Here is a 12,755-nt window from a genome sequence, read left to right on the forward strand (position 1 = left end):
ATCTGCTGCTCAAATGATGTTTTTATGCGGACAAAATGCAAAGTCATTTTGTTCTGCATTGCGTCCTTGAAGTGGTGCTAAATTACATAAAAATGTATTAAACAAAAAAAAAAAAAAAAAAGAAGGGATGGTGCCTTGAAAGCGGCATGTGAGAACATAAAGCCATTTTACTGACGTAATGAAATTAGTGAGAATTGGGGCCGTTTCTGTACAACAGTTCTTTTTGCAACCAGTGTGGTCCACGGTGTGTGGGCATTAGACAGTGCATGCTTAGACCCCTTCTACACTGGCTTCACTTTTTAGTGAAAACAATTTCTATCCCCTTCTTTTTGTCTCATTTCCTGTTTCTGTACTTGTCCTATTAAAATAATATATGAAAAAACAAATGACATATAAATAAATAAATTGTGGGGTTTTTGTTACTTTGCGTCTTTCCTTGTGAAAAATAGGTAAGAAAAAACAGCCACACCTGAACGAAGGAAACTGAGTGTGGAGTAACTACATCTCAGTCCCTGTGTGACGCACAGGCATCTTTGATGGGTCTATCTGATTACCTGTCCAGTCCAGTTCACCCAGCAGCCTTGTTAGTATGGCACTCTCTCCGATATAATGAAATGCCATGTAGTGGTGAATCAATACACACTCCCGCATGAAAAATATCTCACGAAATGCCAACAAAGTCTCCGGGGACAACTTGGATTCAGCCATGTGTTTTTTTACCCTTTAAAAAAAACTCCACCATGAAGCTGAGGCCTGCTTGATGCAAGCTGTTGATTACTTAAGTAGCAATACCATGCAAGATTTAAGGAGGACAAACTAGCTTCATGTGGAGCAGTTAGAGATTAGGATCTTTTAATAGTCACAGCAAATTTGATTCATTTCTGGAAAGAAGACAGAATGAAAACTTTTTACCCCACAATTTCAGTGAAAGATCAGATTTTAACACAAAAAGACAGAGAGAAAACAACAGAAGAAAGTTAGCAGATATGAGTTGACCGTGGCTCCGACACACAACAGTCAGGAATGGAACAGCGACATGAAATTAAGACATAAAAGATAAAACAGTTGACATGCTGATATATATCTTAATTGACATTGATAACTACATTATCAGGTCTTCTTTGCCCAACATCACACCAGGATAAAATGTTCAGCTACCAGTGTTTGTGGGAGACCATAAAAATTGGAGCGCACTGCACCATAACCAAAGGATTTATTCATGCTTCCCCAGGGTGGAAGCATACCATCCCTGTGCAGGTTTGCAAAGGCATTTACATCTTTCTCTTTGAAACAACTGAAATTCCATTTTTGAGTCATGCCAGGAAGTAAAGCTATTTCAGAGGCTCAACAATTGATGAAAAGTAAAAACACACATACCAGATGAACATGTTGCATCGCTGGAAACATAAGAAGCATTGAAGTGTGGGGGATTATTAATAACACTGATCTAGTTAAAAAAGAGAGCATAATGCTAGGCCAGCAAGTCTGCCAGAAACACTTCATTAAAAGGAAAGTGAAAAACACCTTCGCTTGCTCAAACGCACCCAACCAAAAATAAACAAACGCACACTCTTGCTGCCCATTGGTCCTTCGAAAAGTTTTGTTTGGGCCCGCCTCACAGTGAATTTTTTTATATTGTTTTTGTAATAAAAGTTACACAAATGTTAGTATGTTGTGTCACTCAGTTTTTGCACAACAATGAATTGGTTTGTTTTTGTGCCTGCAGGCCAAACTTCTGTTATAAAGCTAGTCTGTTTGTGAAACTTAATTACTTATACACAGTGATTGGCAATTACTAAGGGTGCTTGGTTTTAGTAAGTACATGCTAAAACGGCAATCAATTAAAGCAAATGCTTGTTTTTCTAAAATGTTTTGCCTTCACTACAACTGAATGGCAAACGTTTGCTGCTGGCTGAGTGATGAAGTTACACTTTGATTAGCTGGCCAAGTGTTGGCGCTTCCCAAATGGCCATTGTTCCGTCATGATTAATAGTGGGTGAATTCATGGTGGGGAGCAGCTGTCCCTACAAGACAGTCAAGAGTGCTGGCCTTTAATACAGGATCAGTCTTTCTCTCCACAGGTCCATCATCTGCATATCACCCTGTCTCTCCCCCTTTAACTGACTGCATGAGTGAGCAACTCACTGGGACATATAGCTGCAATAATTGCACTGCATATGTACAGTGAAAGTAGGAGAAGCAAACAAAGCAATGATTTGGAGTGTAAATATAATACAATGACATCAACACTAAAATAATGTAATATTAACATGTTTATCATTCCTTGTTAATAATAACAACACATATCATTAAATGTCTAAAGACTTTTATTGGCTTTTCAAGCAAGCTTTAGGTATTTCAACATAAAAATAGCTTTACGATTCCATTACCCCAGCATTTTCATTTTCATACACACTGTGCTTATGTACATAATTATAATCTTGTTTTGTGTCAGAGAACTGTGGGTATAACTAGCTTCAGGTTCCAGGTGAGCGTGTTTTACCTTCACTGGTCTGGCTTTTCGTTTATGGTGCCACAGTGTCAGCTAACTGATTACCTGTTATTACGTCTGAGCAGCTAGATAAATGGTTTGCTAACAGCTAAGACATCTTTGCCTCTACTTCAGATTTATTTATTTGTATAGTGCCAAATCATAACAAAGTTACATCAAGGCACTTTACATATAGAACAAGTCTTCTATGTATCTACACAGTTTCAACACAATTAGCCAATTGTTTACTGGTGCTTCTGCACCATCAGCTCTGTGATGCAGAGAAGAGAAAAAAACAGTACAAAGATGCCACCGGTGTCGATAAACATTATCTTATTCTTCGTCCTTAAAGATGAGCAAAATAGCAAAAGCAAAATAGGCACATTTGTTTTTGTTAAATTATCCACAGTCCTGCCCAGCAAGTCCTTTGATATTTTATCTAGAACAACAAGCTATCTGCAATATATGATCCTTCAAAAAAAGGGAGGCATAGGGTTGAGCAAGGCACAGTGTGAAGCATAGCGTCTCATAGCATAGAATCTTTTTGACATTGGTTGCAATAAAAACAGTCTGATACTCAAATCCCCTTGCTTACACATTCACATGACCAAGTATTTTTGATGAATATGCTTTAAATCTGGTTGTTGGGATTTGTACGGACAAGACATTTAATAGTTAAAACTCAACTTGTCTGTGCTCTCTTGTGGTAAGACTATTTAACGACAATGCAAACATATCTAACTTTCCTCCATAGAGATTTCTTGTTTACTTCAAAAGGTAATCTCATGCTACTATCAGGTCAGGTTTTGGGAAAAAACTGACGCAAGCACTTCACAATCACCATATTTAAATTAATTTAAATTTTGTGTCAAATAGTGCTCTCCTAAAATAATCAATGTATATATATATATATAAAATATCAGTCTCACTAAGGCATCATTTCATGCTCTCCCTCATTACCCACTCTCACAGTGTCCTTGTCTAAAGCACATGACCCCCAAGATGCTCCCATTTGCTGCTGCCACACAACAGATACAGCGCTGCTTGTATTAGGCAGCTCCCAGATTCTGTGCAACTGAAGCTACTGAGGAATACCATACTCAGTGAACATAGCCTGGATAAATGAAGGTTAAATGGTAGTAAAAGTAGTAATTGCCGAAAGCGAGGAAATCCCAGAGGGGACTGACCAGTAGTGGGGCTCTGTTGCCAGGTAGTGCAGGAGCCACGTATGCTCTAGATTATGAATGAGAGAACACAGGTTGGGATTCCCATGTGTAGTATTTTTTTCGTGTATGCTTACTTTTCCTGTGGGAAGACCCTCACTTAATCTTTTTGCCTTTACAGTAAGACATTTAGGATGAGGCATTTGTTTAAAGGGAAACAGTGAAATCGTTGAAGTATGTTGAAGTTGGTATAGAGTTGGAATATTGCATTCCACAAATTGCTAGGACAAACTTTTTTGAATGAAGGTAAAATGTGTTATAGCATTGTGCACATTGTTGTGGTGCGAACAGGGTATTAACAACATTGTCCACATGCTAGGGAAAATGTTTATTTGGTACAATAAACAAAAAAACTAAACACAAAAAACAAAAACACAGTACGAGAGGTTTTCACCTTTGGCCATTAAATTAGATCATCCCCTAAGTGTTATATGTATGAAGAACTGGATGAACAAACAACCTGAAAACATGACTCCTGTGTCCACAACTTGCGCAGGCACAGAGGAATGTAGAGGGGATACTCTAAAAATACTTGATATGTAATAATAAAAACAGCACCCTCAAAAAGGGCTCCAAGGTAATTTCATTTTTCAAAGTCACTATGTCAACAGTCAGCAACTATTGTAGAAAGGAAGGGGATGCACTGCTGAGCCCTGTAACATCTTCAGTGCTTTTAGACAAGCACAACAAAAGTGAAAAACAATGTTCAACCCGTCACAAACAGATAAATCATCATACAACGTGATGAGAGTGGTTGACATGGATGAGATTGAAACAATGAAATTATAATGCAGCAGTCACACCAGACAGAGAAATCAGCACGGTTCATTATATTCAATATGAAACTGCAACACAACACCGGTGCCTAAATTAGATGTGTGTGATTTTATAAAATCTATTACATGCAACACATGAACTGGAAAATGAGCTGCAGATACAGAAGAAACTCGTCTCAGATTTTTTTTTTCCTTTTGCTCATCTAGTAGGTAAAACCTCAAACTTTTCATTGCAGCCATGTCTGCTCAGAAAAAGATTGTTTTACCACTGACAGAGAGAGCTGTTAGTAACTGTTACTACTATATCTACTTCTGCGTCCATTACCACAGCAATCATACCTTTACATTAGATTAGATGGACAAAATAATGAACAGTCAAAGGTGAATTTGTTACCATGACAACCATAGCTCTGACTGCTGCTTCCTCCCCACACTATTAATAACCTTGCCACCAAACGACCGGGATAAGGCCAACATGGTGCAGAGCCCATCGCTCCACTGAATTATTCTACTTCTCAAGTGACATACGGACACAGATTGGGGTGACATAAAACCCACAAGGCAGCACAGCATATGAAATATGGAATTTCCTCATGTCTGGGCAGAGGCACCGAAAATTAAGCCAAGTACACTCAAAATCACTCAAAAGATATGATTTCTTTTAGCTTTTATACTTTAATTAAAAGTTACAGACCGTACTTTGAGGACAAAGAAGCTTAAATATCAGGCTGGTCCCTGGATGTATAAACTCTATGCCTGCCCAGAAGACAAGCCAGGAAGATGCTGATGATTTCATATGAAATATTTAAACATAGAATAACCAAAAGACAATATCTCCAAGAAATTACTTCCCTTATATAATGTATTAAAGACCCCCTTGCCCAAAAATTTAGTTTTTCAAATTATTAACATGTCTGTGTAGTGTTTGGGTTATGCTACAAGACATTTCAGCTGCAAAGTCTCTAGTGTGCGCCATAACTGAGCATTTTAGATGTGAAAATGCAGTTTCAAAACCAATTTCTGAAAAAATTTGATTCAGTTTTTCTCTCCTCAGTTGGATTTCATACGTCACAAATCCTAGCCACCAATCCCGTGGATTTTCTTTCCCAGTTCATTTACATAATATATGCAAAGACTGGAATGCGGGAGCAACGTAAAACAAACAGCAATGGCGAACACTTGCTCTGTGTTTGGGTGTGGAGAGGCTAATCGTGATACCAGCCTTCATCTTTTACCAAAGGATCATACCACGCGGGGGCAATTTATTTGGAATGATAATGTCCCCGAAAAGATTCTAGCTAAAACACGGGTCTGCAGCAAGCATTTTGAGGACAGCTGCTTCTTGAGCCAGGTGAAAAAACGGATGGGTTTCGCCACGATTCTCATCTTGAAGCATGATGCTTTCCCGAGCGTTTTTCCTAGGATTGCGACAGCGGTTGAGAGCTGACGCAACGCACCGCTGTTACCGAGCAACACAGATCAGGCAGCGGCGGTGGGAGGGCTCAAGTCTGATGCATTTGCATACTCATGAATATGAATAAAACCTGGATTTTTCAATGAGAAAGAAATAGTGGACGTGTTTTTAGCCTCTTTGAGAGCTGTTTTAAACATTTTTTTGTGGGAAAGCAATTTCAATCAAAAAAAATAGTCATAGCAGAGCATTTTTATACATTTAAAATTTTTGGGTTAGGGGGTCTTTAAGTTAAGTATGTGGGTTTTTCTTTTTTTTTTTTTTTCTCTCCCAAAACTCATTAATGAGGAGAAAATGTGACAGGCTTTGATTTTAGGAGGGTTTAGTCCAGGCATAACTTAAAGCTCAGTACAGATAAATCACAGGATAAAGAGAGAGACTGACCAAAGTATTATTTATATTAAAAAGAAATCTGGCTGTCAGATTATGGAAATTATTACACTGTGGTAATGACATGAAAATGGAAGAGGAAAACAAAAGATTATGAAGTGATCCTGCTAAAACCTACCTTGACCTCAATGAAGTCTGGCTGGCCCATTGCAATGAGCTCAGAGTAGGCTTGCATCTCCTCCACATTCCAGGCCTTCACCAGCGTCAGTCTGTACACAGTCCTCTGTCTCTGGATGGACAGACAGGAGAAGGGGTTTAAAAAGACACACTTGTGGTTACATTAAAACCTAACTGAACAGCCTGATACTGCAAAGCAAATTCTCAGGCACTTTTTTTTTTTAAATCCATGTTATAGAATTTCAGAAAAATGTAAATTTCTAGCTTCATCTTCATCTGCTTATAGCTCATATTGTAGTTTTGTATGGAAATCTGTTCCATCTATCTTACATGGGTGTGTGCTGCACAGTATAATAATTTCAGTCAGGGAAGACTTTTACTGATGTTTCAGAATTATGAAATATATAAAACAAGAAATAGAACTTTTCAATGCAGCCTGGCAAATCTTTTTTATTCTGTTTGGTACTCTCAGTTAATTGCTATGAGTGCAGTTAATTGCTATGAGAGACAGATAGTAGGCCCCCACTTTGGAGAAATAAGTGAGAGAAAGGGGTTGAAGAGGGCTAAAGAAAGGGGAGAGAATGTGATAAAGCTCTTCAGTTGTTAACCCTAACCCTGTATTAAGGTGGTTTATTAGAAAAATAATCTGCTGGTAAGACACAAATTTAATTTAGTTTTACAAAATGAATCTGACGTGTCACATTATCTATGTAATGATAAGAGTATACAGTTATCATTATGTTATTGTACAGAGAAGGTAGAAGATGGAAGTGGCTAAATCAAAGAGTTCAGGATTTAATGTTGTGCAGACTGGATCCTTTACTATTAATCCTTTACCACCACAGAGCTACCATAGAGTCTTTTCATTTCACAGCAGTTTGTGTTCTTTCTAAAGCCACTGATTAACTCAGTTCTAAGATGTCCATATTGTTTTACCCACCTCTGCCATTACTTCAGTTGTATTTGCTTGTTGGTGTGTGGTGGAAATGGAGATCTAGATGCAATTTGAGAGCAATGACACACCAGTGATTGGACGTGAGCTGGACAGTCACCAATACCTCAAGCTGAGCGGTAATGAATTTGTCCATTGTTTGCTAAAGCTTTAAACAAGAGGAAGCTGGTCCATTGCAGTTAATTGCAGCAGAGGCTCCCTCTGAGGGATTCCACAGCCCACATCTTTCTCAAGGTCGTCTGGCAGGTTACCTAAGCACCAGTCTTGTCCTCACTTTCTCTCATTAGGAAACACACACACATAAAGAATTGATTTACACTAGCAGAGTAGCGGCTAGATACAGGCTGTGGAAATTGTTGTTTTTTCGACTCAAACTATGAGAAGGCTTGGAAGATTATAGAATTCACTTTTTAAACTCCCGCAGTGATATCTGTAGATGCAGCTCATTCATAGAACTTCATAGACATGGTCAACTTTGAATGTGTTGATTCTGATGGTCACAGTTGTGGCATTATCAACTCTGATGAAATCAAAATGTTAGAAGTTTCCAAAATCCATTAAAAGCCAATATCTGTCACTATAATAAAGCATAGGAATTTGGTGAGCCCAGAGAACAGTGCTAAAAAGAATATGAAGGCTACAGCTCCTCTGAGTTGGCACAGCGGGTAAGACCTGGGTGCATGCAACAATTTGCTAGCAAGTTGGAGATAAGGCATCCTGTTTGACACGAGACAGAACTGAATAAAGGTAGATAGGAATACAATTTTCTTTTCTATTAAGATGCTTATCATCAATCATTAATATCATCAATAGTATTCAACAAAGTCAAATAACAGTAGTTGTCACAACTTGTAAGCGCTTTGTACAAGACTATGGTGGTATGGCATATTTCATCTGCCTATCAACAACCATGGATTAAGATAAGCAGTGCCCAGCACTAGGACAGAGCATTTTCTCTGACAAACATGGAGCCATTGAGTGGAGAAAAACCACAAAATGTAAAGATACAAGAAACATACAGGTTATGCACACGCTGTTGTTATTTCACAAGATAAACAGCATGCTCCTCACTTGAAGTCAAATGTTGGTGTCAAAACTAGCAGCATATGCTCTTCCCTCGGTTTGAAGTAAAGAAAATGGCATGCATTAGATTTAGATTACTGGACCAGCATTCTCTTTATTGTGGGGTTGTCTACTTTTTAAGATAATTCAGACAGTGACATGATAAAAAGAAGATACAAGGCTACAAAATGAATGCAAGAAATGACGCAGACCAAGATTTTCATGACAATAAAATTGACTTTTAAATATTTCCGGTATCATCATTCAGTGTTATTTGTGTACTGGTGATGAAAAATTGCTAAGGGGAGATAATTATCATGACTTGATTAAACTTGAGGTCACAACAAACTAATTTAAACCAGCAGAGCACAATACATTAACCTCTATGGGCACAAAATCAATCTCAGAATTCCCATTTCCAGCAATGCTGATGTTACTTTAATTGCATGCTGTACTGTACTGTAAATCTGACACAATCTTCATGACATTTTTGTTAAGACAGAGGAAAAACTGCCAATGTTCATCACCAGCAGCTTTCACAATGAAATCCACAACATAAAATGTTGATCAGCATCAAGTCCTGTTTAGCCCATGTTTCGTAAATTTTCACAGCCCAGGTACACAAGCACAGAATGAAATAAATGCTGCATGGGTATAATATTTAGTCTGAGTTGTGAAAGCCCTGGGGGCTGGATGGGGCCTGAGATTTTCCACAAACAAACAAACAAACAAAAAAAAAAACCTGAACAGTGTATGAACAATATATTTCAACATAGTACAACTCTGAACAACTTTCAACAATTTTTCCTTTGTATACTGCACGAGTACTTTTATCAAAACGACAGGCCACAAAGTTTTATTCACAGAACCCGCTTAGCCTCAAGGAAGCATGTTCAGGGGGCAGCTTACCTTTTCTCCTAGGGCCTTAAGGCTGTCCAGGAAGCGTGGCCAGAAGTCCTTGAAAAGTGGCCGATCAATCTTCTTCAGACTGTCTTTGGTGCTTGCATCCACACTTACATAAAGCTGGGTGACTGGCACCAGGTTCCTGGAAATTACAGAAAATATAAACGAGCGGGAATGAGGATAAGAATGAGCTGTTAGTGTGAGGAGGAGGGGGAAAAAAAAAGTGTCACTCAATGTTTCAGACATCTCAGCGTCCTTCGATCTCAAAGGTTCACATTTTTATCAGAAGCAGCTGTTCAGCATCAAATAAAAAAAACATTTCCTGTGAAAATAGATTAGCCATGCAGATTCTTTAATAACATACTGTACATGTGATTCTAAGTCTGATAAAAGCTCAAACTCAGTGTAGAGACAGATGGAAGGAAGGCAACAAGAAGCCTAACTATCTTTAATAAATAAGTATAGGCATCAACTTATTGGCATGTAGCTGCGACTCTAACACAAGCAAGAGGGTTGAGCAGAGCAGTAAACAGCACAATAAAGATTTGCATGACTGAACTAGGGGAGCACTATACTTTAATGAGTGTTTAGATGGGAGACAAAAATAAAACAGAGGCTATTATGTAAAAATACAAATGTAGTCCATTAGCTAAATGACACAAAGTCAGGAAATTAGTTTAAAAAAAAAAGTTTTAGCACTGCTTTTCGAAGCAGTGCTAAAAAAGAGATTCTATCAACTGAAACAGCTCATTGCTAACCAGGTGGCTTTGGCAGACGGAAAAAAAAAAGAGCATGAGTGATGGCAGCTGTCCTGGCCATCTATCCATACGAGGGGCATATAAATCAGACTGTGACAGGCTAGTTAGCCAATAAGTCAAATTTGTCACTTTGTCATCATAAATGTGAGGGTTAAAGAGCACAGTGAGTGACGAACACTAGGCGAAACATCTGGGCATGAAAATTTATGGTTCACATCAAACAGGTTGAGCAAAGTGTGTCATCTTCAGGCTAACATGATGAGAAACTGACAGCTGTTTTACTACAACTTCTGCACAAACAATTCAAAAATAGTGATAATTTGCAGGGCTATATGGCAGTTAGGTTTTTAGGCTAAATAAGTTACTGTAGTTTACACAATAAACTAGTAAAGAGTAATACACAGCACAGAGAACACTTGGATCACAATAATAAAAATTAATGCATTACTCAAACATAGGTTATCTCTGTAGGTCAGATCTACTGGCTGCAACTCCCTGCACAGTTTGGCTGTGAATCACCAATGAGCTCCTAGGCCATTTAACAGTTAGAATCAGAGAATTCTTGCATTTTAGATTCATTCCTGACAACGATGACTTGGAAATTTTCAAATTGCTACTCCAACAGAATGCTACAGTGAGGTCATCTTGGTGTCATTGTCAAATATGTAATTTATCTATAGTGTTTTATGTAAACAGTTTTGGTTTGATTTGCCAAGTTTTTGACACGCCAACTGTTAGCGTTGTCAAAGCAGACAAACTCACCATTACTGTTCACGAAGCACTTACTGGTGGGGACTGAACCTTTAATACTTCTTAACAGGCAACAGTGTAACTGCTAAGACATACTCATGCTCCCTACTTTCATTTTCACACCCCAACACGAGAAATGCTTGAAAAGACAGGGAAGAAAAAACACACTACAACAGTACTAATTCATTGGCTGGGTTGTACATTTTAAGAGTAAGAAAGAAACTATAGTGTTTACAAATGCAACATATGTGTGTCGGTTTTTTACTACCTGATTTCCTGTGGGAACTGTGCATTTGTGACCAGGAAACTGGAAATCTGGTGGGAGTGGAGGAGACGAATGAAGGTGTTGATTTCTGGGTACATGATTGGCTCGCCTACCAGGGAGAGGGCACAGTGCTTGACTGCTAATCCTTCCTCATACCGCTCGGGCCTCACTCCAGGAACACCTGAAGGAGAGGGGAAGGGATCAGTGGCTGGTCAAAGGATATTTTTTAACTCAATTTTTTCTTGGATTTATTCCCGGCACTCCCAGTAGTAAACATTTGGGCCCTCACATTCAGAGACATTAGTCAAAGAACATTCTATGTAAAGTAAAAAAAAATAAAATAAAATAAAAATAAAAAAAACATTATGCAAAGTAATGCAAGCACAAACTAATTAATGACACGAGAATGGGGAAAAAAAGAGACAATCGTCACTCGTGAAAAATAATGATGGCAGTAAAGTGAAGAGATGGTATACTGAGTTTTCACTTTTGGGAATTTGATGCAGAGCTCTGTTCATCTGTCTTTACCTCCCATTTTCCACAAGGTGGTCTGGGTAACTCAGCACAAAACCCAGCACAAGTTCAATTGGTAAAGGGAAATAAAAGGACAAAATATGGAAGGGACGAATGTTAGAAAGTTTAATTGACTTAATAATATTTCAGATGAGTAAATAAAGTGACAGCAGCTTCTCTGTCATAACAGCTGAATAAATAGGGGTTTGATGTTATTATTAGAACCACAGTGGATACCATTTGATCTAAGAATACACACAGTGTATCTTAATTAAATCACACTTTGGACTGTTGCCTTTATATTCTTTATAAACCTGTCAATTAATTATTGATAAGTTTACAACATTCTCCGGACAAATTAGATCTCACAAAAGAAGCAAAGACATTAAAACATAAGTTGTCCCCTAGGAAAACCTCAACTTAACTCTGTTCATAAAAGCCAACTGAAGTTAATTAATGTTTGCGTGTGTCTACTTGTGTTAAAACCCAAGAGTCAGAAATAAAATTAAATGTACGTATCTTAGTTTAGTAGTGTTAGATTCCATTAGATTGTACATTCGTTCATTCACTCCAGGCTCAAAGTGGAATCAAGTCGATCACTCATAAAATCAACAGCAAGGACATGGGACTTCATTTCAGCCTGTAATGTCATGATTATGGATTTAGATGCCACATAACTATTTTCTACTTCCTCTAGACTTGACCTGTACAGTCTTTTGTCCGACGCCAGAGCATTAGGAAGCCGCCATCCTATGGATTTTAGATAATGTCTCACTATATAATTTGAAAAAACCCTTATGGAAGTGTCATTCACAATTACAGAATGCATGAAAGGACTGAATAGTCAGACAGTTAAAATATCACAATGTCTTTTTCCAGATAAAAAGATAAAAATGTACTCAACTGTGACATAATGGGGTGCATTCATTTCTCAAACTGACAATAGCATTAATAGAGCTAGTTTCCTGCCCATAATAAAATAAATATATAAATATATATATACACACACACACACAAAAGTCAAACAACTAAAAGACCTAAGTAAAAGTACATTTAGGCAACTAAGCCATATTCAGATAGTTCC

General features: G+C 38.0%; 1 protein-coding gene across 2 annotated transcripts in view; it reads right to left on the reverse strand.

The window, feature by feature from the left end:
- Positions 1–12,755, reverse strand: part of tyw1 (tRNA-yW synthesizing protein 1 homolog (S. cerevisiae)) — a 52,346-nt gene that overhangs the window by 15,982 nt on the left and 23,609 nt on the right. For both annotated transcript variants that reach the window (XM_029517241.1, XM_029517242.1), the window contains 3 exons: positions 11,162–11,339; positions 9,392–9,527; positions 6,470–6,580 (listed from right to left, as the gene is read on the reverse strand). In XM_029517241.1, coding sequence (XP_029373101.1) covers positions 6,470–6,580; positions 9,392–9,527; positions 11,162–11,339 — 425 coding nt within the window. The remainder of the gene's footprint in view (positions 1–6,469; positions 6,581–9,391; positions 9,528–11,161; positions 11,340–12,755) is intronic.

This window comes from Echeneis naucrates, chromosome 13, assembly GCF_900963305.1.
Source record: "Echeneis naucrates chromosome 13, fEcheNa1.1, whole genome shotgun sequence".
Taxonomy (NCBI): Eukaryota; Metazoa; Chordata; class Actinopteri; order Carangiformes; family Echeneidae; genus Echeneis; species Echeneis naucrates.